The 27,977-nt window shown below is 46.7% G+C and overlaps 1 protein-coding gene across 6 annotated transcripts in view; it reads left to right on the forward strand.

Annotated features, from left to right (window-relative positions):
- Positions 1 to 27,977, forward strand: part of TMEM181 (transmembrane protein 181) — a 100,587-nt gene that overhangs the window by 52,071 nt on the left and 20,539 nt on the right. For all 6 annotated transcript variants that reach the window (XR_010134085.1, XM_004044884.5, XM_055391003.2 and 3 more), the window contains exons 6-10: positions 860 to 970; positions 16,448 to 16,528; positions 18,529 to 18,628; positions 19,622 to 19,752; positions 19,948 to 20,039. Coding sequence is in view for 5 of the 6 variants with exons in the window: in XM_004044884.5 (XP_004044932.4) it covers positions 860 to 970; positions 16,448 to 16,528; positions 18,529 to 18,628; positions 19,622 to 19,752; positions 19,948 to 20,039 (515 nt within the window). In the remaining variant the exon portion in view is untranslated. The remainder of the gene's footprint in view (positions 1 to 859; positions 971 to 16,447; positions 16,529 to 18,528; positions 18,629 to 19,621; positions 19,753 to 19,947; positions 20,040 to 27,977) is intronic.

The raw sequence follows: 27,977 nt of genomic DNA on the forward strand, positions 1-27,977 counted from the left end.
ATTCGAGGCTTGACCAGTCATTGGAGCGATGCCCTATTAGAAAGCCAGAGAACCACCCGTTTGCTCTGGGCAGCAGCAGGATGGTGGAGAGCGACATTCCGAAAGGCAGGGCCGGGGCAGAGCTTGCTGGGGAGGAGTGGCTGGCTCGGTGTGCGTGGCTGGTGGGTGCACCTCTGTATCCCTGCATGAGGGTTTGTCCTCCCTGCCACTCCGGAAGGGGATAACAAAGCAGAAGAGACCTGGCTTTTAATTCTAAAGGACAAAAGGAAGGGCTCTTGTCAACAGTGGAGCACACATATCCTCACATCTGCACTTGGTGCTGTGCACACAGCCTTTGCTTTGACTCGGAGTGGAGGGTGGAGAGAGCAGGATGAAGAGGAAAGAGGGCTCCATGTAGAGAGTGACAGGTTAAAAGGAGAGAAAGAAGAATGTGTAATTCACTCTGTTCATTATTATAACAATCGCAAAATTGGGCCAGGGAGGACAAATTAGGCCGCGGCATCTGCATTGACGTGTCTTAGCTTACGTTTCCCCCGTGCTCTAGTGTTATATATTTATGGAAATGTCAGGCTTGCATTGCACTGTTAACTTTCTTACACGGTGACTTATTTTCAGTCATCCAAAGTAGAAAGATTGTAATTGGTGTAAATCATATATTATGTTTCCAAAAATACCCATTTGGTTCATTCTTTCTAGGAACTGTGTTTGGCTGGCATCTGACTTTCTCTGGGCTTTTGGCGAGTTCCCTGGAGACGATGAGTTCTGCTCATCTGCTGTTGAAACGTGTTACTTCACGGGTTATTTGGCGGGAGCGGGAGTCTCGCTTTCTTTAAAGGCAAATCTTTCTGTGTATTTGCAGAAATGTGCGGAGATTATTGTGGCTCACCTTGGCTACCTGAACTACACTCAGTATACAGTGATAGTGGGATTTGAACACCTGAAGCTCCCCATCAAGGGAATGAACTTCACGGTAAGTATACCAGCTGACTGCACGTTTCCATGGCTCATGTTCTAGTTCCCATTCTTTGTTCAATGATGGAAATACATCTCAGCATCTAAATAATGTTAATTTGGACAGTGGAGGACTTGTAAAGTTTTTAAAAATTATAGGAAAACTACAGTTTCTTAAGTATATAGAACTAAGAATAGCTTAAATATCATAGAATTGGGCAAACCTTAGGTGTCTGAGATTTAGAATAGAGAGTATATAGTGTGTTCAGCTGCAAGGCAGTGAAGGAGTTAGCAGACACAGCACCCCCTTCTCTGGCCCCTGTGAGTGGTCGTCAGTCTCTGCCTGAACTGCCGGTGAGTGGGAGGGCACTGTTCTAATTGTTAGACTGTCCTTTCTTGTGTCCAACTGAAATCTCCCCTTTCCACTCATTAGGAGTCAGTATAAGCAGCATAGTGACGAGGAGTGGGGGTTTAGACTGGACGGTGAGCTGGGTTCTCACGCTGCCTCCATCATTGACTCGTGATTTTGTTGAGCCTCAGTTTTCTTATCTGTAAAATAGCTGCCTCATAGAGCCGTGAATATTAAATGAAGATACTAATGGATACCTTCAAAAAAAAAAAACAGCTTTATCTAAGTAGAAAGTTTGCTTGCCCTTTTAATGAAAGCGTACATTCAGTGGTTTTTTTTTTTTTTTTTTTGAGACAGAGACTCACTCTGTCACCAGGCTGGAGTGTGGAGTGCAGTGGCACGATCTTGGCTCACTGCAACCTCCGCCTCCCAGGTTCTAGCAATTCTCCTGCCTCAGCCTCCCAAGTAGCTGGGATTACAAGTGTGCGCCACCATGCCCAGCTAATTTTTGTATTTTTAGTAGAGACAGAGTTTCACCATGTTGGCCAGGATGGTCTTGATCTCCTGACCTGGTGATCCGCCCACCTTGGCCTCCCAAAGTGCTGGGATTGCAGGCGTGAGCCGCCGTGCCTGGCCCATTCAGTGGTTTTTAGCACAGTCATGGAGCTGTCCAGTCATTCTGTTCCAGAACATTTTCATTGCCCCTTAAAGAAACCTGTTAGTGATCATTTCCCATTCCCTCCCCCACAGTCCTTGGCAATCACTAACGTTCTCTCTGTCACCGTGGATTTGCCTGGTCTGGACATTTCGTGTGAATGGAATCACACAACGTGTGGTCTTTGGTGACTGGCTGCTTTCACTTAGCATGATGTCTCAAGGTCCATCCAGGTTGTCGTGGGATCAGTACTTCACTCCTTCATTTTGCTAAGTGATATTTTGTTGTATTGCTAGACCACATTTTGTTAATCCCTTCATCAGGTGACAGGCGTTTGGGTTGTTTCCATTTTTTTGGCTGTTGTGAACTACACAAAATGAGTTTTCTTCTCTGTCTACCCTATAGCCCTTTGCAGGCGGCTGTCTTGTCCCCTCTGAGATTGTTCTTTTCTTTCACATTGTGCTGGGGATGTGACCTCTGCACCCCTCTGGCTCCATGTTTCCTTCCTGAAGCTGCCCCAGTCACCCGGCTGCAGGGGCAGGTGTTGCTGATGTGGAAGGAGCAGGTGGCCCTGGGCTGTGCTGCTGGGACAGCTGAGCCGGCTCTCGTCACTAGTGGTCTCTTCCTTTCGGCCCTTTGCCTCAGCCAGCCTTTCCAGATCTTTTGGATCTGAATCTGGGGTCTGGTCTTTGCTGTCTGAATGATCTCCTGGATCTTTGTCTTCAGAGAATCTGATTAGTATTCTGCTTGTGTCCTCCATTCATGGTGCAGTGGGGGATTCCAGATGGGGTCTGAGGCAGGTGCACTGAGCTTAGGCGTACTTTGATGTAGTCCTTTGTTAATCATCTGTGCTTTAGACTTTGCTATTTCAGAATCATTCTGATTCAACAGTGCAGACAAACAAGGGACCTCTCCCTTTCATCATCTTCTTTATTAGAACATCATCTCCTACAAGCCTTTTATGGTTCTCAGCACCTTTCTCCAGAGGCTGTAGTTCATCCTGACCCTATTCCATGGGTGTGGGCTGCTGTTTCGTCTTTATGGTTTTTGTCCTTCCATGTTTTGTATCTATGTTTCCTCTTAAAGTTGTTCCTGAAGAATGTGGTACATATGTTAGGTGAACTAGGTACATGCCATTCTGCCATTGCTGATGGAAGGCAAGTGATACAGTGTTGCTGTGGGGCTCAAAAAGGAATTGGTTCAAAAGACGTTACCATGGGAACCACTCACCTTGAATTACACCACAGCCAGAGCCTCATTTCTGGTGGCACTCTTCAGTATCTGGAAAGACAGCCCTTAAGACCCTTGGGATTTGTAAGGGATGTCACCAAAGATTTTTCTGCGTTTTTTGTACATTTCGTTTCCCCAGCAGCCAGCATAGGGCCCAGCAGCTGGTAGGCTTGCAACAGATATGTATTGGTTGAATGAAAGAACAGCAGTACAGCACCTTACAAATTCAGAAATTCACGTGGCAACAGACTTCTGAAATTGTGTTCATCCTTGCTTTAAACCAAAGATTAGAGAGTTCAAGAATGAATGTCTTTTTTCAACCAATCAATTTTCATAGATTGGGCCGGGGGCAGTAGCTTATGCCTGTAATCCCAGCACTTTGGAAACTGAATGTAGGAGGATTGCTTGAGCCCAGGAGTTCGAGACCAGCCTGGACAACATAATGAGACCCCATCTTGTTTTTTTTTTTTGAAACGGAGTCTCACTGTGTTGCCCAGGCTGGAGTGCAGTGGCGCGATCACGGCTTACTGTAACCTCTGCCTCCTGGGTTCAGGCAATTCTGCCTTAGCCTCCCTAGTAGCTGGGATTACAGCTACTAATAGCTGTAGTAGTTCACCACGCCCTGCTAATTTTCATGTATTTAGTAGAGATGGGGTTTTACCACGTTGGCCAGGCTAGTTTCAAACTCCTGACCTCAGGTAATCGGCCTAGCTGAGACCCCCCTCTCTAAACAAAAGTTTAAAACTTAGCCATGCATGGTGGTGCACACCTGTAGTCCCAGCTACTAGGTAGGCTTAGGCAGGAGGATCACTTGAGCCCGGGAGTTTGAGGCTGCAATGAGCTGTAATCACACCACTGCATACTCCAGCCTGGGTGACAGAGTGAGACCCTGTCTAAAAAAAATGCAAATATTAAAAACAGCAAATAATATCCAGGGTTGGCGAAATGCAAGGACACAAGTTTTCTCATACACATGAGTGGGGGGGTGTAAACTGATTTAACTTTTGGGGTAATTTAGCAATGTATAAAAGCCTCTACTTCCATGTTCTTTTTGACTTAGTAATTCTATTTCTAGAAATTTATACTCAGGAAGTAGAAACATACACAGTGATTTATGTTCAAACCTATTCCTCAGAGTAAGAAGTTGGGAGCAATCTGTATTTCAGCAGTAGATTTCTGGTTAAATAAATTAGTTCTGTAGCTACTAAAATAATAAGTTAATAGGATAGCTAGTACAAACTATATACTGATTTAAGACAAGAAAAGCACATGAATTAGAAGTGTTTCTATTACAGAAAACTAGACGTCTAGAAGGCTGTCTCTGGGTGGTGGGATTAATGTTTAATTTCTTCTGTGTTTTCCTTTATTTCCCATAATGAATGTTTATTATTTTTATTACCTGAAAAGAAAATTATTTGAAAACAAAACAAGAACTCCTGAGGCAACTAATATTTGAAGGGGGAAGTCCTGGGCATATGCCAGTATCCATCCCAGAACCTCAGGTGCTGGCAAGCCCTGCATGCTGTTTCTTCTGGTCTGACTCAGTATCCTCGGAGAATCACATAACCAACATTGTGCTGGCAGCTTGTAGAGAGATGCACTAAGAAATTAGAGAACTGTATGCAAAGTGTTTCTATGTCTTTTATAAAATTGCTGTTGAAGACATTGTGTTGTGAACTTTAAACCTCCAAATATAATTCTTTTTTTCCCACATTATTACTATTTTTTAGAGCAATTTTAGTTTCACAGCAAAATTGAGAGGAAGGTACAGAGAGTTCCTAAATGCTCTCTCCGCCCACACATGCACAGCCTCCCCCATTGTCAGCATCTCGCACCAAAGTGGTCCATTTGTTACAGTTAATGAACCCACATTTGAACCCACACTGACACACCACACAGAGCCCACAGTTTACATTAGAATTCCCTCTTGGTGTTGTACATTCTGTAGGATCCACTATTTGTAGTACCATAGAGTTCATTTCAGTGCCCTGAAAATCCTTTGTGCTCCACCTATTCATCCCTCCCTCCTCCTCACACCCCTGGCAACCACTTGTCTTTTTACTGTTTCCATGGTTTTGCCTTTTTTTTTTTTTTCTGAGACAGAGTCTGTTGCCCAGGCTGGAGTGCAGTGGTGAGATCTCAGCTCACTGCAACCTCCGCCTCCCAGGTTCAAGTGATTCTCGTGCCTTAGCCTCCCGGGTAGCTGGGATTACAGGTGCGCACCACTATGCCTGGCTAATTTTTGTATTTTTAGTAGAGACGGGGTTTCACCATGTTGGCCAGGCTGGTCTCGAACTCCTGACCTCTGGTGATCCACCTGCCTCGGCCTCCGAAAGTGCTGGGATTACATGCGTGAGCCACTGTGCCAGGCCATGGTTTTGCTTTTTCCAGAATGTCATCTAGTTGGAATCATATAGTATGTAATTTTTTCAGATTGACTTATTTTACTAAGTTATATGCATTTTAAGTTTTCTGTATGGCTTGATTGCTTATTTCTTTTTATCATGGAATAATATTTCATTGTCTGGATGTACTGCAGCTTGTTTGTCCATTGGCTGAAGGACAACATCTTGGTTGTTTTTAAGTTTTGACAATTATGAACATAGCTACTATAAACATCTGTATACAAGTTTTTCTGTGGACATAAGTTCTCAATTTCTTTTTTGTTGTTGTTCTTTTGAAATGGAGTTTCATTCTTGTTGCCCAGGCTGGAGTGCAATGGCACAATCTCAGCTCACTGCAACCTCTGCCTCCTGGGTTCAAGCGATTCTCCTGCCTCAGCCTCCTGAGTAGCTGGGATTACAGATGCCCATCACCATGCCCGGAAATTTTTTGTATTTTTAGTAGAGACGAGGTTTCACCATGTTGCTAGGCTGGTCTCGAACTCCTGACCTCAGGTGATCCAGCCTCTCAAAGTGCTGGGATTACAGGCATGAGCCACCATGCCTGGCCCCTACGTTTTCAACTTCTTTGGGTAAATATCAAAAAGCAAAAACAGAATTTCTTTGGCTATTTGTTATAATGCCTTTTCTTAGAGAGTGAAAGCCATGGGATGCATTGCATTTTTCTCTTGGTACTGGCTGTCAGATATTTCAGAAATCATTTTTTTGCTGAATTGTACTAATTACTAACATCCTGGTATGGATTTCTGGTATAATTATCTGCGTTCTTTCTTCACTATTTTGCCTTTTAAAACACTTTAAAAATTATTTCTATCTAATCTGGCTTTTTATTATAAGCTGCTTTCATTTCTTTTTGGAAGTAAACAAGCTATAATGAATAGATAGACGCTAATGGTATTTTAGTGGTGTTAATGCACACCCACCAGAATGGCAGAAATAAGACAGAATATGCTGAAGCTGGCAAGGATGTGGGGCAGGCGGAGCCCTTGCCCCCTGCTGGGGAGCGTGTAAATTGATACAGCAGTAATGCATACGTATGTTGACCGAAAGACTTGCATTTAGATATTCACAGCAGCTCAATTCTTAATAGCCAAACTGTAAACTGTATACTAGCAGCAAAATGAGTACATAAATTCTGCTATATTCATATAATGGAATACTATACAGCGAGGAGAATGAACTTTCATCGCTTCATGTAATGTCATGGAGGACTTCCTGAAGCATAATGTTGAATGAAATAAGCCAAATACGAAACAGTACGGAGTGTATGATTCCTTTTATATAAATTACAAAGACAGGCAAAATGAACCTGTGCTGTTGAATCAGGGTTAGTGTTCCTTTGGGGTAGGTTAGTGGCTGGAAGGGAGCATCAAGGGGGGGTTTCTGGGGTGCTGGTGATGTTCTGTGTCTTGGTCAGGTACTGTTGACACAGGTGTGTTCAATTTGTGACGTTCATTGAACTGTAATTTAGGATACCTGTCCAATTCTTTTTTTTAATTTTTATTTATTTTTATTTTTTTTGAGACGGAGTCTTGCTCTGTCACCCTGGCTGGAGTGCAGTGGCGCAATCTCGGCCCACTGCAAGCTCCGCCTCCTGGGTTCATGCCATCCTCCTGCCTCAGCCTCCCAAGTAGCTGGGACTACAGGTGCCCACCACCACGCCTGGCTAATTTTTTGTATTTTTGTAGAGACGGGGTTTCACTGCGTTAGCCAGGATGGTCTTGATCTCCTGACCTCGTGATCTGCCCGCCTGGTCTCCCAAAGTGCTGGGATTACCAGTGTGAGCCACTGCGCCTGGCCCAATACCTGTCGCATTCTTTATACACATTACGTTCAGTAGGAACTTAACGGTATACAGTGCGCCTGATAAATTGGAGCTGCCGCCTGTACGGCCGCACGTTTCTTGAGACAGCTCTTGCTTCTTCAGCAGTACCGTGTGTGGCTGGCTGTACTGACACAATTAACCTTTGAGGGTTTCTGTTGCTTTTGTTTGGCATTTCCTTGGGAAATCTTAGTTCTGAGTTCTGCATTCCTGGAGTCTGGGCTCCATTTCACTGAGCCTGGTGGTGCCCTTGGCTCTGATAAAAGAGCACCAGAATCACACAGATACCTTCCCCTGGTGCCACTGTTTGTTTCACTAACCAGCTCTTCTTCCTTGTTGATGACAATCAAATTCAGGGTAAAGATGACCCTGATTGCTTCCTGTATTAGTCTGTTTTCGTGCTGCTGGCAAAGACGTACCCAAGACTGGGAAGAAAAAGGGGTTTAATTGGACATAGAGTTCCACATGGCTGGGGAGGTCTCAGAATCATGGCGGGAGGCGAAAGGCTCTTCTTACATGGGAGCAGCAAGAGAAAATGAGGAAGAAGCAAAAGTGGAAACCCTGATAAACCCATCAGATCTCATGAGACTTATTCACTATCAAGAGAATAGCACGGGAAAGGCTGGTCCCCATGATTCGATGACCTCCCCCGGGTCCCTCCCACAACACATGGGAATTCTGGGAGATATAATTCAAGTTGAGATTTGGGTGGGGGCACAGCTAAACCGTATCACTTCCCTAATGTACTGAGAGAAAAATTGTCACCCTGCACCCAGCGTGTTCAGATGAGGCTCTGTTTTCGGTGGAAGGTGTCTGTGCTGAGCAGATGTCGAGATGGTCGATGGCCCCTTCCTGCCTGAGCCTGTCGTGTGGGCTGTGTCTTCCATCTGGCACTGTTGTTGATGCCGTCTCCCTTTAACTCAAGAAGCTGATTTCTCTCTCCTTTTGTTCTCAACCCCATTTTCCATGAACATTTGGTTCATTTGTTTCTACTTAAGTGTTTATCTTTTAAGTAGATAGAATGGTGTCTTAGTCTATGCTGCTGTAACTGTACACCACACACCGGGTAATTTATAAATAATAGAGATTTATTCCTTACAGTTTTGGAGGGCGGGGAAGTCCAGGATCCAGGCACTGGCAGGTTTGGTGTCTGGTGAGGGCTGTTCTCTGCTTCCAAGATGGTACCTTGTTGCTGTATCCTCTGGAAAGGACACATTCTGTGCCGTCAGTGGAAGGGATGGAAGGACAAAGGGGGCCTCAGCTAGCCCCCCTTTTTTTGAGACAGGGTTTTGCTCTGTCACTCAATCTAGAGTGCAGTGGCACGATCACATCTCGGTTGCAGTATCAACCTCCCAGCCTCAAGTGATCCTTCCACCTCAGTCTCCTGAGTAGCTGGAGCCAGACAGGCACACACCACCATGCCTGGCTTGGATTTTTTTAATTTTTAATTTTCTAGAGACGGGGTCTCACTGTGTTGCCCAGGCTCGAACTCCTGGGTTCAAGCAGTCCTCCCTCCTTGGCCTCCCAAAGTGTTGGGATTACAGGTGTGAGCCACTGCACCGTGCCCCTCTAGCCCTTCTATAAGGTGCAAATCCATTCATGGGGGCAGAGTCCTTATGACTTAATCACTTTACCAAATTCTCCACCTCACAATACCACCATAATGGGGGCTAAGTTTAAACATGAATTTTGGAGGGGGACAGATTCCAACTGTAGCAAGTGGTGATCCTTCTCTGTATCCCTCTTGTATCAGCTCTTACTCTTTGGAATACGTTGTGCCCACACCCGTTGCCATGTTCAGGCCATGAGACCACTCACTAGGTCTCACTGGCACTTGTGGGATGATGCTTACCTCCTGTGTTTTTTAAAAAGTTGGTTTCATCGGCCACGCTCTGCATATGCAGTGACCTTTGACACTACAAAAATCACTTGTACTCACTTTCCTGTTCTTTTCTCCTGAGATTTTGCAGGCACCTTCTCTGGGCACGTCACATGCGTCATCCTCAGCACCCTGAGTCCTCTCGGTTATTCTGGGCATTTTTTCCTCTGATTGTTTTTCGGGCCGAGTTTTGATTGACACTCTGTGGCCAGCTGTTCACATCTCATTTCCTCCATTTTCTTCTAAGCCATGACCTTTGACTGGGGAGTGAGATGAAAACAGCGACTCACGTCTCGAGTCCTTCAGGCTCCTACCTGAGGCTGCCCTTGCGCCTGGCCATACTTTCCTGAGTGTCTCCCGGCTTCTGAGACCTGTGCTTACTGTACTTTCCTGAGTGCTGCCCGGCTTCTCGGACCTGTGCTTGCTACATCGTTGTCATTTCCAACCCCCCAGTATTCCTGGACAGTGCGTTTCATGTTTTTTTTTATTTTTATTTTTTTATTTTCATTTTCATTTTTATTTTATTTATTTATTTTTTTGAGATGGAGTCTTGCTCTGTTGCGTAGGCTGGAGTGCAGTGGCACAATCTCGGCTCACTGTAAGCTCTGCCTCCCGGGTTCAGGCCATTCTCCTGCCTCAGCCTCCCGAGTAGCTGGGACTACAGGCGCCTGCCACCACGCCCAGCTAATTTTTTGTATTTTTAGTAGAGACGGGGTTTCACCGTGGTCTTGATCTCCTGACCTCGTCATCCGCCTGCCTCGGCCTCCCAAAGTGTTGGGATTACAGGCGTGAGCCACCGCACCCGGCCATTTCATGTTGTTTTTAAACATGGGGACCCAGGCTGTGAATCTGAAGCTGGGCCTCCAGTCCAGGCACTTTGCTTGGTGCTGCACAGGTCGCTGTGACACGTCCCTCCTCCGGTCTGTTTCTGTGGTTGTCCATTCAGAGGACTCTGAGGATGTGAGGAAACGTTTGTTCTGTGCCAAAGAGCCAGTCAGCTCCTGGAGGCCTTTTACTGGTCATATTTTTGTTAAAGTCACTTATTTCGTGCTGCATGGGAATTGACATCACCTGTGCCTGCACGGAGGACAAGGTTGTGCTCAGCAGATGTGGATGGATGGATGGGCGCATGGGAGATTTAATCAGGGAGGAGTGGCCCAGGGTATGGTGTGGGCACTTGTTCCAAAGGTAACTTCGTGGTGTCACAGGGCAAGCCTCGGCTCTGAAAGGACAAAGACAGCAGCTTTGTAATGCCAAAGGGACCTTGACGCAAAAGCTTGAGTGCCGAGTGACAGTGCTTCAGATTTCAAAAGGAATGTCTAAGCCGGAATATTTTCTGGGAACTGTACTCTTTATTTCATTTTACTTATTTTACATTTTAATTTCAAAAATGTATTTTGTGGTTTAAAAATAAACACAGAACAAACAAAACCCCCAAACCCAGTACCCTAGAGTTGGGTCCACACAGTGAACCTGGCAGTGCCCACCGGACGGGACGGGACGGGACGGGACGGAACGGGACGGAACGACCTCTGCTTGTGGACACCTGTGAGGCACTGGCTGGGCTTGCTCCTGTGGATCTTCTGGCCCCAGCTCACGGGATCCAGCGCGCCTGGAGGCTGCTGTGTGTCATGGAGGGGCCAGGGCCCTACTCTCGGGACTTCCTGCAGCTTGCTTGGGAAAACTCAGCCTTTCAGGCCCTTGGCAGAAACGCGTGTCAGATTGAGCTGTCAGCTGGGCTGGCCCAGGAGGAGCACGCAGGTGATTCTGCTTGGCTGCTGCTGACAGGGGCGGCCTCCCAGAGAGTCAGAATATGTGGAAATGGCTTTTCCCGGAACCAGGAGGATGGGGACCCATGATAGGAGGAAGGAAGCCCGGATGGAGCGTGATGAAGGCGCCGCGTGCCTCCTGCAGGCCACATAGCAGGTTGGGTGTGCAGGGTCTCATTTGAAAGCTGGACCAAAGCGTGCTCTCAGCTCACATTTTAGAACTAAAATGCATGTTTTAGATTAGCTACATTTATTGAATAAAGCATTGTTTTGTAGTGTTAATTTTTTGTTTTTGAGATGGAGTTTTGCTCTTGTTGCCCAGGCTGGAATGCAGTGCGATCTCAGCTCACTGCAACCGCTGCCTCCTGGGTTCAAGTGATTTCTCCTGCCTCAGGAGTAGCTGGGATTACAGACATGCGCCACCACGTCTCTGTTTTTAGTAGAGACAGGGTTTCTCCGTGTTGGTCAGGCTGGTCTCGAACTCCTGACCTCAGGCGATCCACCCGCATCGGCCTCCCGAAGTGCTGGGATTATAGGCGTGAGCCACCGTGCCTGGCCTAGTGTTAATTTTTTTTTTTTTTTTTTGGAGATGGAATCTTGCTCTGTCGCCCAGGCTACAGTGCAGTGGTGCAATCTTGGCTCACTGCAACCTCCACCTCCTGGGTTCAAGCACTTCTCCCTGCCTCAGCCTCCCAAGTAGCTGGGATTACAGGCATGCACCACCACGCCCGGCTGATTTTTGTATTTTTAGTAGAGATGGGGTTTTGCGATGTTGCCCAGGCTGGTCTCAAATTCCTGACCTCAGGTGATCTGCCCACCTCAGCCTTCCAAAGTGCTGAGATTACAGGTGTGAGCCACCGCACCCAGCCCTAGTGTTAATTTTTAATGAGAGTGAGTTGATTATTTTCTGTTGCTCTAACAGACTCTTAAGCTAGAATCCCCCTCCTCCAGGGAGTCTGAGATTATTTTCTTTCTTAAGAGTTACGGTTCCTTGAGAGTAAAAACAACCACCCAGCCTTTCAGACCTATTAATTCAGACATATTTTGTGTTTTTTTCTGATGGTAGCAATTCTTTTTTCTCTTCTTGACTGTGCGTTAGAGTATGTTTGTTCGACTAAGACGTAGTAAACGTTTTTAATCTCAATATTATGTTTATATCAACACTCCCCCCAAATGCTCAAGTCGCTACTTTGATCATTCTATAAATGATATAATGTTATAAAATTTAAATGCTGTAGCAATAATAATAATAGTTATGTGATGTTTTGGGTTTATAGTAGGAACTGTTGTTTACTGAACCTTTGCTGTTTGCTGGGCATTGTGCTTAGTTTTTAATACGCATCATCTCATTAAAATGCTATGATGGGCCAGGCATGGTAGCTCACGCCTGTAATCCCAGCACTTTGGGAGGCCAAGGCAGGCAGATCACCTGAGATCAGGAGTTCGGGACCAGCCTGACCAACATAGTGAAACTTTGTCTCTGCTAAAAATCAGAATTAGCCGGGCATGGTGGCACATGCCTGTAATCCCAGCTACTCAGGAGGCTGAAGCAGGAGAATCGCTTGAACCCAGGAGAGGGCCAGGTGCAATGGCTCACACCTGTAATCCCAGCACTTCGGGAGGCTGAGGCGGGTGGATCACAAGGTCAGGAGTTCAAGACCAGCCTGGCCAATATGATGAAGCCCCGTCTCGACTAAAAATACAAAAATTAGCTGAGGGTGGTGGCGTGCACCTGTAGTCCCAGCTGCTTGGGAGGCTGAGGCAGGAGAATCGCTTGAACCTGGGAGACGGAGGTTGCAGTGAGCCGAGATCCCGCCACTGCAGCCCAGCCTGGGTGGCAGAGCAAGACTGTCTCAGAAAAAAAAAAAAACAAGGCTAAAAGGATACAAAAATTATGTGAAGTAGGTTACTAGCATCCCCATTTTATGGAGGAAAATCTGAGGTTTCTTGAGATTAAGTCATTTGCCCAACTATTAATGGCAAGAGCCGGAATTTGAACCTGAATCACTGTGATCTCCACTTGCCCATTACCGTCTATTGTTAGTGGTTGGTTTTTGTTTGGCAGCTTTATTGAGGTATATAGTTGACACACAGTGAAACCTGGGAAACCGTTCCCACAATCAAGATCATAAGCATCCCCTCACCAGCCATCACCCCTAAACATCTTCTTGTGCCCCTTCCTCCTGTCCTTTCCCATCCCTGGGAAGTCACTGATCTGTTTTCACAACACGCTTATTTGCATTTTTTTTTAGAATTTTATGTAACTGGAATTATACAATATGTACTTCTCCAATATGAATTGTTTCACATAGCATAATTATTTTGAGCTTGATCGATGATGAGTGTGTCCATAGTGATATTCTAGTATAAATATAACAAATTGTTTATTCATTCACCTGTTGATGGACATTTGAATTACTTCCAGTTTGGGGCTGTTACAAAGAAAGCAGCGATGAACATCTGTGTATAAAGCTTTGTGTGGACATATGCTTTCATTTCTCTTGGATAAATGCTAGAAATGGAATGGTTGGGCCATGTGGTTAAGAAACTCACAAACTGTTCTGCAGAGTGGTTGTGTTACTTTATGTTACACCAGTAGCGTGTGAGGGTTTCAGTTACTTCATATCCCATCAATGCTCGGTATGGTCAGTCTTTTGAATTTTGGCTGTTCTAATAGGTGTATAATGGTATTTAATGGTTTTACATTGCGGTTTTAATTTATGTACTTTTTTTTTTTTGAGATGGGACCTTGCTCTGTCGCCTAGGCTAGAGTGCAGTGAGATGATCATGGCTCACTGACCCTGGGCTCAAGAGATCCTCCTGACTCTGCTTCCTGAGTAGCTGTGAATACAGGCGCACGCCACCATGCTGGCTAATTTTTTTATTTTTTATTTTTGTAGAGACAGGATCTTGCTCTGTTGACCAGGCTCATCTCAAACTCCTGGCCTCAAACTAGCCTCCTACCTCAGCCTCCCAAAGTGTTGGGATTACAGGCGTGAGCCACTGCACCTGGCCTAATTTACATACTTTGAAAATGTTGGTCACTGTCTTCTGGCTTGCATTTTTCTGACAAGAAATCTGATGTCCATCTTATCTTTGTCCTTATCTTCGTCTTCTGTAATAATGTTCTTCCCTCTCCCCACCCCCTTTTAAGATTTTTCCCTCATGGTGCTTCTTGTACTTTTCCTCGTTTCTTGTGCTTTGCCATTGAGCTTCTTGGATTTGTGAGTTGATAGTTTTCATCAAATCGGAAACATTTTGGCCATTATCTCTTCAAATACTTTTTTTGTCCTTCTGGTTCCCTGACCTCCCAAATTCAGGGACCCCAAATTAGGCCAGTGGTCCCCAGCCTTTTTGGCACTGGGGACTGGTTTTGTGGAAGACAATTTTTCCATGGACCAGGGTTGGTTGGGGATGATTTGGGGACGACTCAAGGGCATTTCATTTATCATTAGATTCTTGTAAGGAGCGTGCAGCCTAGATCCCTCGCCTGCACAGTTGACAGCAGGTTCGTGCTTCTGTGAGAATCTAATGCCCTGGCCGACCTGCAGAGCTCAGGCGGTAATGCTTGCTGGCCCACTGCTCACCTGCTGCTGTATGGCCCGGTTGCTGACAGGCCACGTGGCCAGTATTGGTCTGTGGCCTGGGGACCCCTGTATTAGGCCACTTGAAGTTGTCCAAAGCTTCCCGATGCTATGTTAATTTTTTTTCAGGGTTTTTTTTTTTTTTTTAGTTTTATTTTAGATAGCTTCTATTGCTGTGCCTTCACATTTACCAATCTCTGTCATGTCTAATCTGTTGATCATCTTCCAAGTCTTTATTTAACACAAAAATCTTTCATCTAGCTGCTTTATTTCCTTATCTGCTAATTTTGTCATCTGTGATTTCTGGGCCTGTTTTGATTGGTTGTTTTTTTCCTCATATGGTTTGTATTTTCCTGCTTTTTGGTGTGTCTGGTACTTTTGGTTCAGTGCCAGACATTATTGATTGCTAGGTTTTATATATTATAAATATCCCTGAGCTTTGTTCTGGGACGTTGTTAATTTCCTTGGAAATGGTTTGATCTTTTCCGGCCTTGCTTTTCAACATTGCTAGGTGGGGCCAAAGCAGCATCAAGTCTGAGGCTAATTTTTTCCTAACGCTGAGGCAAAAGCATTCAGCATATGCTACCCAATGCCCTTTCATGGTGAGTTTCTTCTCTGTCTTGTGGGTGCCAGGCACTGGCTTTTTGGGAGGTTCGTTCTCTCTCTGTACAGCTCTCCTTTCCAGCACTCTGTCCTGTGGATTCGGGCCAGCCCTGTCTCCCTGGACTCCCAGCTGTGGCTCTGCCTGGGTTCCCCTCCATGATGTGGGGCCACCAGGGGCACCCCTTGTTGTTTCCCATTAGTCAGAGGTTACTACCCTTCATTGCTTCCTCAGGTCCAGTGTCTTAAATCATCCTTGTGCATGCGTGTGTGTGTGTGTGCGTGTGTGTGTGTGTGTGTGTGATGTTTTAGGTAAATCTGTAACTATTTGTACTGAAGTGGATTTTTTAGATGGCTCAGATGACTTTAATTCAATTCATCAGAATGATGGGGCTCACTGGTCCCGTGAGCACAGTGTTCTGGGGTCTGGTTATGGACCTGGCTCGTGCTTAGGTTGGTGGTGGCTAGCCTCTGCTCTGCTGTCAGCAGCAGTGCCCCTGTCCTCGGCTCCATCAGTGCACACTTGGCACACGTGGGACTGTCCAGTCAGCATGAGAACGGTCTCCTTCAACTGCAGCTCACTCTTCTGCTTTCACATTCATACTTAAAGGTTTTACTTAAACTTTGTTACAACATTCTAGTCGCACTTCTACATCTTTTAAAACTTTGTTTTGATGGAAAGTATGACTATTTCTAATAAAGAGATTGACAAGGTTGATTTTTGATGTGAGATTTAAGATCCAAATGCTTTTATGATTATAAAATAATTTGTCGGATTTATCATCCATATAACAACATTTGAAATTATTTTTCGCTCTTGGTAATTAAGATTTTTTTATGTCTGTGTCCTTTGATAAAAGAGTAAACTGTACTAAATGTTAAAATTTTGGAACATGTAGGATGTTCCAAAATTTTAACCTGCATGGTGGCAGGAACCTGTAATCCCAGCTACTCAGGAGGCTGAGGCAGGAGAAGTGCTTGAACCTGGGAGGCGGAGGTTGCAGTGGGCAAAGATTGCGCCACTTCACTCCGGCCTGGGCGACAGAGCGAGACTCCATATCCAAAAAAAAAAAAAAAGTGTGTGTGTGTGTATATATATATGTATATATATTGTCTCATCTAGAGATAACTATTAGTAATCTGGTGTATTTTCTCTTAGATGCATATATATTTTTTTCAAATCGTTTTCTCCACTTTCTATTTTAGTGGAAGACTTATAACCCTGCCTTCTCCCGGTTGGAAATCTGGTTCCGGTTTTTCTTTGTGGTGCTCACCTTCATCGTCACTGTGAGTACCATTTGCCTGATGGACTGCGGCAGATCCCAGCCAGGAAGAAGCTGGTTTATGCAGTTAGGATCTTCGGTGCAAGCCACGTGGAGATTGATCTGAACTCAGATGCTCCATCCAGTGGGCTGTGCTGATATTACAACTCTGTGTGTTTGCCGAGATGCTGCCATGCAAGAAAAAATGATGTGGTATCATGTATTCAGGATTTCTGTAGAGTGCACGTCCCTGACTTTTAAGTAAATGTTGATCATGTGCGGTGAAAAGTGCCATTTCACCTGTGTGGAAGGAAGCTGCCTTACTTGAATGAGCTTTTCTGAGTGCAGATGCAGCATGCTCTTGGGTTTTTATATTTTTATAGTTGTTCCAGTCCTTTGCGTTTTTGGGCATTTTCAGGAATAAGGCCAAAGAGAAGTGTTTTGGAAATGCAGGCATTGGGCTCATTTGGGATCTGAGGTTTGTGTCCACAAACCCACATGACTTTGGGGGAAATGCTTACTCTGAGAAGCCCAAGGGAGGCCCCCAGAGCCCCAGTCTGCGAAGACAAGAATTGGTAAATTGGAGGAAGGGAAAGTGTGCTTCATTTAGTGATATGTTGCCGCCCGAAGCGTGGCGTTCTGCCTGCATCAGCTGCTTGTCCTTGTGCGGGAGGGTGGGGAGGTGACATTTAGGAAATGTGTCCACCCAGGAACACTTGGTATTTTTCAGAGGAACTGTGCATGGAAGGACACAGGTGCGTGCACATGTGAGGGGGTGCTCTGCTGGAGCGAAGGGCGTGGGCGCTAGAGCCACAGGGAGCTGGAGGGAAGGGCGTGGGCGCTAGAGCCACAGGGAGCTGGAGGGAAGGGCGTGGGCGCTAGAGCCACAGGGAGCTGGAGGGAAGGGCGTGGGCGCTAGAGCCACAGGGAGCTGGAGGGAAGGGGGCGTGGGCGCTAGAGCCACAGGGAGCTGGAGGGAAGGGCGTGGGCCTAGAGCCACAGGGAGCTGGAGGGAAGGGCGTGGGCGCTAGAGCCACAGGGAGCTGGAGGGAAGGGCGTGGGCGCTAGAGCCACAGGGAGCTGCAGGTTGTGGTGCTTAGGCCCAGCCCAGGGCCTCCAGGATCTCAGGGCTCCCCCAGTGAGCTTCATAAATGAAAGCGGAAAGCTGTTATTTGTGTCTGGGCAGCCAGAAACACTTGCTTCTTCTCAAAGGCTCTCTGATGCCCTGAGATTCTCCTGCCACACTCTGGAGTCCAAAGAGCTATTAATTACTCAGGGCCCTAAGTATGTTCTTAAAAACAGGGAAGATGGTCCCTAGGCAAGGAAACCCACATTGCCTAGAAAACTGTTGGCTTATATCAGATTATATGAAAACAATCAACAACAAAACCCTGGCCTAAAAATTATGTTATATAATGTTTTAAAGCAGTTTAAAGAAACTTATTCCACGGGCCTAACACACCTTCTTCAGGGAGGTGTTTGAAAAGAAACGCATCCTCTGACCTTTGTTACAAGACTCCTACATTCTCTTGGCTTTTCATGGGCGAGCCCTGGCACCATCTTGGAAGCTGCTGCCATCTGTAGCAGTTGCGCTGCCGGGAACATGAGGCTCCTGTCACACCCACAGATGTGGCCTGTGTCCTGGGTGGGTTCGTCTGAGTGCTGGCTCTCTGGAGCAGGCCCAGTGGAAGTGGGCCTTGTTTTCCTCGCCGTGGTGGTGAGAGGGCGGGTCCTCTTTCCTTTTGCAGGGATTACGTTCCTTCTCCTTTCCTGCTCCTGTGAGGACAGCTCGGAACCTGTCTTAGCTGTGGCTTCTCTGCAGAAAGTAACAACCTTGTCTTGGTTGTCACTGATGGCCTCCAGGACACAGTAGGCAATTCAGCCAGGGCTTAAGGCAGCGACTCTTAGTGGGGCACCTAGACCATTGATTAGAGAAGACAACCTGGTATGCCGGCAAGGTGTGAGCAAAGGCTGCAGGCAAGGTGTGAGCAAAGGCAGTAACTGGAGGCCTGATTTGGTTTGCAGTGCCTGTTTGCGCATTCCCTCCGGAAATTTTCCATGAGAGACTGGGGCATCGAGCAGAAGTGGATGTCTGTTCTCCTGCCTCTGCTGCTACTTTACAATGGTGGGTAGTTCCATTTTTACTTAGGAACTTTTCCCTTTAAAATGTAAAGCTGGAGGCCAGGTGCAGGGTTGTGCCTGTCATCCCAGCACTTTGAGAGGCTGGGGCAGGAGGATTGCTTGAAGCCAGGAGTTTAACACCAGCCTGGGTAACATAGCAAGACTCTACAAAAAGTAAAATTTAGCTGGGCATGGTGGTGCATGCCTGTGGTCCCAACTGCTTGGGAGGCTGAGGTGGGTGGATTGCTTGAGCCCAGGAGTCTGAGGCTGCAGTGAGTCATGATGACATCACTTCACTCCAGCCTGGATAACAGAGCAAGACCCTGTCTCTTAAAACAAAACAAAACTAAAGCTGGAAGCCATCTTGGAGATGGCCTAGGCCCAGAAGAGCCCGTAGGGAGCCCCAGAAGGAACATGTAGCCGTGTGCTCCCTGGCACCCCAGGAGCCATGTTCCACCGAGCTGGGGCAGATGCCTGGCTCTCTAACAAATAGGCAGGCGGCTGTTCGGTAGTTAAAACTTGGATGTGCTACAGACACAGCAGTCCTGGAACTTGGCTGAAGGTGGCCAGACATGGCTGGCTGTTCCTCTTTTCCTGCTCCAAGAGTGTTTGCTTCCCGAGCTGCCGCAGTCGGAACTCCCAGGCTCCGGGAGGAGCTGATGGCAGCGGCATACGGCTCTCTGTCATGATCAGTGCAGCAATCTGTTCAGTGGCTTTTAGGTGTTTTGGAAAACAAAATAGCCATTGGTTCACTACCTTTCCTTTGGCTCTGACCAGGGAGAAAAGCTGGTAGTGAGCTCCGACCCTGCAGTGGGATGGGGTGCTCTCTGCTAGGTGCTGACCCCGTAGAGGTATGGGGTGCTGTCTGCCAGGTGCTGACCCCGCAGAAGTATGGGGTGCTCTCTGCTAGGTGCTGACCCCGCAGAGGTATGGGGTGCTCTCTGCCAGGTGCTGGCGGGCCTGTTTTCCACATGCATTTCTGCCCTTTGTGTTCCAGATCCGTTCTTCCCCCTCTCCTTCCTGGTCAACAGCTGGCTCCCAGGGATGCTGGATGACCTCTTTCAGTCCATGTTCCTGTGCGCCCTGCTGCTCTTCTGGCTGTGCGTGTACCACGGGATTCGTGTCCAGGTGAGCCGGAGCCCTCCTCACTGCCGGGGGAGGTTCCAGACTGTGTCCTCCCTCCCGAACTCTGAGGACAGCCCAGAAAGGTGAATTTATCCATGGAAGCCTGTCTGCAGGCCCATACTCAATGGAAAAATCACGTTATGTACAATTACCAATTTGGTTTTCTTTATTTGTTACTTCTTATTTTTTCCTTTTTAGGGAGAAAGAAAGTGTTTAACTTTCTATTTGCCTAAATTCTTCATTGTTGGACTATTGTGGTTGGCTTCTGTTACGCTAGGAATATGGCAAACGTGAGTAATTCTATTATGTGTGAAACGTCAGTCATGAAAAGCATTTGACAAAAGTGGAAAGGCCAGGCCAGGCGTAGTGGCTCACGCCTGTAATCCCGGCACTTTGAGAGGCTGAGGCAGGCAAGTCACTTGAGCTCAGGAGTTCAAGACCAGCCTGGGCAACATGGTGAAACCCCGTCTCTACCAAAAATACGAAAATTAGCTGGCCGTGGTGGCGCATGCCTGTAGTCCCAGCTCCCTGGGAGGCTGAGGTGGGAGGATCGCTTGAGCCTGCGAGGCACAGGTTGCAATGAGCCGAGATTGCACCACTGCGCTCCAGCCTGGGCAGCAGAGTGAGACCTTGTCTCAAAAAAAAAAAAAAGGTGAAAAGGCTTACAATCAAACTGTGTTTTGTGAACTCATCCAGAAAAGAATCAGCTTTCAGTTTATCTAACTTGGTGACACAGTAGACGCCCCTTATTTTGGGGGGATTTGTTCCCAGACCCCCATTAACTATCTGCGGTCTTGGATAGTACTGATCCTTATATATAGCTGTTTATACCCTCTGTATACCCATACTATGTTTTTCTTTTTTTTTTTTTTTTTAGACGAATAGGAGGGTGACTTTAGTCACAGGCTGCTCAAAAACACAGGCTGCAGAGAACAGGATTTGGATTGGCAAACTCATTGTACCCTCATGTCACACTCCTTTGCTCCTACCTTGGAGCATTTTGGCTGGGAGGCAAAACCCCAATGCTATTATGGGCAGTCCCCTTACCCCTCATTCCACACCCACTACCCAGAAACTGAAGCCTCATGACCCGCTTTGAGGAAAAATATCCCGTCCTGGTTTTCTGTGTTTCAGTCGGCCTTCCAAACACATCCTCCTCCTGGGACACAGACTTCAGGCCAGCCTGTATTACATCAGGTTGCTAGTTGCCCTTTTCTGGGAGACTCCCAATGACTGTACCCTCTCTGCTTAAAGACTGTAGAGGCAACTGGTGTTCTCACGCAAAGTGGCCAGGGTGTGGGAGACTAGATCTTTGACTCTGGCAGTCTCTAGGACTGTATGCAAGGCCAGGCCCAGGTGGGCATACTGGCAAAGGCTTTTGGGAACCTGGCTAGGGAGGAAGTAGGGAGCATCCGTTTCCATGATGATTCTCTCCAGTGGGAACTGCCTCAGCACTTCCCGGGCTTCTCAGGTGGAGGAGTACGTCAGGACTGCCATGAGGCCCACCGACGTTGGGAAAGTACTTCAGCGGGGTTCGATGGCCAGGTAGCTGCAGTGAAGCAATGCTTGTGTATCTTGTAGTCAAGAGAACACACATTTTCTCATGGTGTCCAGCAGATCCTCGTCAGCTTGCTGGCAGAGGATCACCAAAGCTTCTCTAGAGACGCAGCCAGCTCAAGCTGTCTCTTAAATACCTTGTGATGTTCTGGGACAGGCCTGGTGCACTTGTAGGAGTAATTGAAGCCTATTTCTCCAAATGCCACAGTCGTGGGGTGCCTTAAGGCTTGTAAAAGATTTCTTTCCTGACTCTTATTGTAGTAACATGGAAAATGAGGGTGACAGCCAAAGGCCCCCCAGACCAGATTCTCTTTCAACAGCTCCCCCACCTAGGCAATTTGTCAGGGTGAGGGTGGCAGAGGTCAGAGATGCAACCCTGAAATTCCTTAGAGAAGGAGCTGCTGTAAATTCTTCTGAACTTAGTCAAGGTCCCTTTGAAAGACAACTTGGAATACAGCATATCCAAATGACAGTGGGTATCAGTGAAGCCCTGCTCTAGGCTTGGCTCCCAGTGGCTCTTTGGCAGGGAGCTGGATGTGTGTCCTCCACAAGGACACAGAGGCATCTCCTCTTGGAATGTTCTTTTTTGCTTCACCTCTTTTCCTCCCAAGCTTCTGGAGAAGTGAAATGAGTGAGAATTCTGGGAGCTGCCTTCCTTTGAGGCCTCCACATCTCTGGAGATGTTATGGGCGCTCACTGCAGAGTTGGGGGAAGAATCACTCAGGCACTCGGGCTGCTCCTCCCAGCCTGCGCTGCGTCATTGCTGCTGCTGCTCACAGACAGGTAGCCGGCAGGCTTGGGGCTGCTGGTGCACTAGCTGACATACTCACGCCAAGGACTACTGTAAAAATGAGGCAGGTACATGACATAGTAGTGAAGGAAGAAGGCTCTGGAATGGCTGAGGGTTTTAGTGAGACGGGTTCCTCCTGAGAGAATCTGACCGTGGAGATCTCCACATCAGACCAGTTGCTTCCTGAAGAGGGGTGCTCCATCACCACCTCCCTATCTTTATGCTTTCGGATTTCTAAATGAGAGAGTCATCCAGAAACTCGAGGGGTGGAGAGCATTTGTCAGTGACTGTCCTTTGGTCCCCAAGGGGCTCCTCAGTGGGTTTCTCCTGAGGGTCTGTGACTACTCTCCTGTCACAGAAGCTGCTTCTCTCTGGCACTGTCTTGTCCTTCTCCACTGACCTCTGGGATTGACTCTCTATCCTTCTCAGCAAGGGTGACTGTGACACTCCTGGCTGTTCCTTCTCAGTCTTGGCTGGTCCTTCTCCACAACTGGGACACTCTGCTATGCTTGGTTTTGAACTAGTGACAGCCTCTCCCTTCCTTTTCGGCATTGATTTCCCTGGATGCCCTGGTTAGCCTCCAGGTAGATCATTGTGGAGCCCTGATGTCGAAGTCTATCCGTCTTCCTTTTCTGGACCTTGTTGGGTTCCTCAGTCGTATCATTCTGACTCTCAGCTTCAGCTGCAAATTAAGAGTTCATGGAGTTACGAGAACTATCTTTGGGATCAGCCTTAAAGCTGCAGGCTTCCTTTTCTAGAGAAGCTATTTCTTCTAGAAAGGGATTGGTAGGATGTGGAGGGGTTCCCCCTGACAAAAAGAATCCCTGAGTGCTCTGAATCAGGCAGCCTTTGGTGGTGGCCCCGCCCACACCTGTGCCCGAGGAATGCCGGGGAGGAGTGTAAGAGTTAAAGAAAGGAAAGAAACAGGAAAAGCGGCTCAACAGTCAAAGACAGGTTTGTTTCGGACAATAAACCTGAGAGGGCCTTCTGGCCGAGTTAGGTCAGAGTCACTCTCTCTTACAGGCTAAGAGTATTTAAGGGTTCAGGGCAGAAGAGGTTATCACAGGCTTGAAATGTTTCTGTATCTCTTCGCCTTGCTTATCTGGGAGGGGGAGGTTTTGTGTCTGTTCCCATACAACTCCCTGCAGCTGCAGGGATACCCCCCCAACCCCACCTCCTAGTCTGCTTTTAGCTTGTCTATCTTAGCGCATTTAAAGGGAAAGGAATGTGCTTATTAGGGCCTACTTTTTTACTGGGGCCCATTTTTTGGGGCCCATTTACACTCCCAAAACATGAGTGTGAAGTTTGGTGGTTACCCAAGAGACTTGGGTGCCCAGCTGTGCCCAGCTGTCTTATCTGTGTTTTACTGTCTACTCTTTCTGGCTGCTTTTTGTTAGAAGTGATTTCCTTGAAACGCAAGAAGTTAGAAAGGGAGCTGGAACTGAAAATGGTGGTGTTTGTCCAAGATGACGGTGCTCCTGCTCTGTCATTCCAGACCCTATAGTTATAAAAGGACCAGGGGCGACGTGTTCTTTCTGGTTACTTCCTGCTGGGTGGGAGAGGTAGAGAGTCCCTTGGTCTCGGATTGACTGCGGGAGCAATGCCGTCTGTAGATGTTTTGGATAGTTGTCTGTGAAATAGCCATGCTCCTGTCAGTTAAGAATCTTTGCCGGGCGCGGTGGCTCACGCCTGTAATCCCAGCACTTTGGGAGGCCGAGGCGGGCGGATCACGAGGTCGGGAGATCGAGACCATCCTGGCTAACACAGTGAAACCCTGTCTCTACTAAAAATACAAAAAATTAGCCGGGCGAGGTGGTGGACGCCTGTAGTCCCAGCTACTCGGGAGGCTGAGGCAGGAGAATGGCGTGAACCCGGGAGGTGGAGCTTGCAGTGAGCCGAGATCACGCCACTGCACTCCAGCCTGGGCGACAGAGTGAGACTCTGTCTCAGAAAAAAAAAAAAAAAGAAAAAAAAAAGAATCTTTGAAAAAGGTTAATTAGGCAGGGTAAAAACATTAGTCCTAGGCTTATTATTAGGAGAGGGCCCAGGAATGGGATGACCCATGGTATGCTTTTTGTTCCCAAACCAATAATTCATTTGGTTGTTTTGGTATTCGCTTAGCCTTTTAGCCCTTTGTTTGAGATTTTTAGCAGCCTCTCTTACGAGACCTGATTGGTTGAGATAGAAGCAACATTTCTTTCCCAGTGAGAGGCAGAGGCACATGTTTGGAAAGACCCATGTGTTATTTTTTATTAGTAACTGTTATTCCTGCTGTAAGGATAGTAATTAAGCAAAATGCTACGGTAATTGAGATTGTCTGTCTGATATCCTACCCTCAGGGTGCTGCAGTACATAGTCCTACTGCAAATAGTCCAGTAAAGCAGTTCCCGCAAGGGTGGCATGGTAAATAATTTCCATAAAAAAGCTTTAATATTTGGCTTAAAAGGAGAGGTAGAAATGACAAAAAGTACTTGGTGAGGTAAGAGTGAGACTGAGTCAGATGAGTAATTGTCACTCAGTTATTTTTTATGATTTTCAGCTTAAGATTTCTTATTTCTTTACATTGATATTTAGGACGTTCTTCTGGGCTGTTGGGATTGCTTCCCCAGCTTTTCAGGCTTTGACTTGAGTGTGATGTATACAGGGGTTGATTCCTGTAACAGATGTAATTTAAACTGTCGAAAACCATAAAAATTGAAAAACATCAGTCAAGACTAGAATTTAACAGGTGTGCTATAGTTTTTGAAACCTAATTTTCTGTCTCCAGTTTCCCATTTTTATTAAAAGACAAAACATAATAGGACTGGTTTGCTTTATTATACTTGGCTTATTTATTTGTATACGGTGCAGCAAGAGTAATTATTTGCTACGTACGCCTTTTAAATTGGCTTTGATGGAACTTTTTTTCCATAGAAGGAATCAGATAAGACTTTCCAAAGCCAAACCCAGCCATGGATTTGTACCATTAAATACCTGTGAATTGGGTGAATTCCTTTCCTCTTGAGGTTTCAAGATAACTTGGGGTTCCTGTCCTGTCAGAAAGTGACATGCTTTGCTTAGCGCAGGTCAGAAACTCTGTACAGGGACTGTGTACACAGAATATGAGACCAGTTTCCAAGGGCTTTCTTGGCTTCCTAAGTCAAGTTCGATTCCTTAAAGTAGAGCACACCATTCCAGTGAAAGCCTTGGCAGAATAACCAGTTTCTCCAATTGTGTTCTGTTACACAAGAAAATATATTCTTACCACACTGATGCACACAACTATATTGTTGTGCTTTAAGAATACTTATAACTAGTTTTCAAATTCTAGAGGAGCTAGGCAGAGAGAAACAAACATCTTTAAATCCTAATATTTACAGGAGTATATTTAGTTTAAGACAAGTTTCCTTGACTCTGGAAAATAAAATAAGGATTGGCAGTGTCCTGTTTGGATACAGTCAGAAACGCAGTTGACAAATAAATTTGGTTATTTCTGTGGTTTACAGTAACCCAACATAACCTTACTTGTGATTAATAGCACATATTTAGATACTAGAACCTTAGACATCCCATACAGTTTTGGAACATATGTTAATATTATTCCCTCAAATAAAACCTATTGGACATTATCTTGACAATTTCATGTACCTAAACATGTTAAATAATCCTGTTTACCTCTTTTCCGGATGCTCCAGGGGCCTTCTGCAGCACCCAAAGGCCGGGGGTTAGGAAAGACAACCTTGAGACTAAAGTTTGATTTGGGGAAGCCTGTTAAATATGTTGAAAATTTGAAACACTTGATAGTATGAAATAGAACTTTAGATTACCGTTAAGTTTTTGCTTCGCCAAAATGATGAGTTAAACATTTGAAAGCAAAAACCATTCCTCATCCTTCTTATTACATAAAAATCCTGTTTAAGAGAGAAAGTTAAGTTTTATCCTTGCATTCGTTTGCTATTAATATTAACCCTAATTTTTAATGAAACCTTATAGACAATCCTATTTAATTAAAAAAAATTTTTTTTAATTACACTTTAAGTTCTAGGGTACATGTGCACAACGTGCAGGTTTGTTACATATGTATACATGTGCCATGTTGGTGTGCTGCACCCATTAACTCATCATTTACATTAGGTATATCTCCTAATGCTGTCCCTCCAACCTCCCCCCACCCTAAGACAGGCCCTGTTGTGTGATGTTCCCCACCCTGTGTCCAAGTGTTCTCATTGTTCAATTCCCACCTATGAGTGAGAGTATGTGGTGTTTGGTTTTCTGTCCTTGGCGATAGTTTGCTCAGAATGATGGTTTCCAACTTCATCCATGTCCCTGCAAAGGACATGAACTCATCCTTTTTTATGGCTGCATAGTATTCCATGGTGTATATGTGTCACATTTTCTTAATCCAGTCTATCATTGATGAACATTTGGGTTGGTTCCAAGTCTTTGCTGTTGGGAATAGTGCTGCAATAAACATACGTGTGCATGTGTCTTTATAGTAGCATGATTTGTCGTCCTTTGGGTATATACCCAGTAATGGGATGGCTAGGTCAAATGATATTTCTAGTTCTAGATCCTTGAGGAATTGCCACACTGTCTTCCACAATGGTTGAACTAGTTTACACTCCCACCAACAGTGTAAAGATGTTCCTCTTTCTCTACATCCTCTCCAGGACCTGTTGTTTCCTGACGTTTTAATGATCGCCATTCTAACTGGTGTGAGTTGATATCTCATTGTGGTTTTGATTTGCATTTCTCTGATGACCAGTGATGATGAGCATTTTTTCATGTGTCTTTTGGCTGCATAAATGCCTTCTTTTGAGAAGTGTCTGTTCATATCCTTCACCCACTTTTTGATGGGATTGTTTGATGTTTTCTTGTAAATTTGTTTTTTTTTTATTTTTTTTTATTTTTTATTGATTATTCTTGGGTGTTTCTCGCAGAGGGGGATTTGGCAGGGTCATAGGACAATAGTGGAAGGAAGGTCAGCAGATAAACAAGTGAACAAAGGTCTCTGGTTTTCCTGGGAAGAGTGTTTGTGTCCCTGGGTACTTGAGATTAGAGAGTGGTGATGACTCTTAAGGAGCATGCTGCCTTCAAGCATCTGTTTAACAAAGCACATCTTGCACCGCCCTTAATCCATTTAACCCTGAGTGGACACAGCACATGTTTCAGAGAGCACAGGGTTGGGGGTAAGGTCATAGATCAACAGGATCCCAAGGCAGAAGAATTTTTCTTAGTACAGAACAAAATGAAAAGTCTCCCATGTCTACCTCCCTCTACACAGACACAGCAACCATCTGATTTCTCAAACTTTTCCCCACATTTCCCCCCTTTCTATTCGACAAAACCGCCATCGTCATCATGGCCTGTTCTCAATGAGCTGTTGGGTACACCTCCCAGACGGGGTGGTGGCCGGGCAGAGAGGCTCCTCACTTCCCAGCAGGGGCGGCCGGGCAGAGGCGCCCCTCACCTCCCGGACGGGGTGGCTGGCCGGGCGGGGGGCTGACCCCCCCCACCTCCCTCCCGGACGGGGCAGCTGGCCGGGCGGGGGGCTGACTCCCCCACCTCCCTCCCGGACGGGGCGGCTGGCCGGGCAGAGGGGCTCCTCACTTCCCAGTAGGGGCGGCCGGGCAGAGGCGCCCCTCACCTCCCGGACGGGGCGGCTGGCTGGGCGGCTGGCTGACCCCCCCACCTCCCTCCCGGACGGGGCGGCTGGCCGGGCGGGGGGCTGACTCCCCCACCTCCCTCCCGGACGGGGCGGCTGGCCGGGCAGAGGGGCTCCTCACTTCCCAGTAGGGGCGGCCAGGCAGAGGCGCCCCTCACTTCCCGGATGGGGCGCCTGGCCGGGCGGGGGGCTGACCCCCCACCTCCCTCCTGGACGGGGCAGCTGGCCTGGCGGGGG

This window comes from Gorilla gorilla, chromosome 5 (genome assembly GCF_029281585.2).
Source record: "Gorilla gorilla gorilla isolate KB3781 chromosome 5, NHGRI_mGorGor1-v2.1_pri, whole genome shotgun sequence".
In the NCBI taxonomy this organism is placed as follows: Eukaryota; Metazoa; Chordata; class Mammalia; order Primates; family Hominidae; genus Gorilla; species Gorilla gorilla.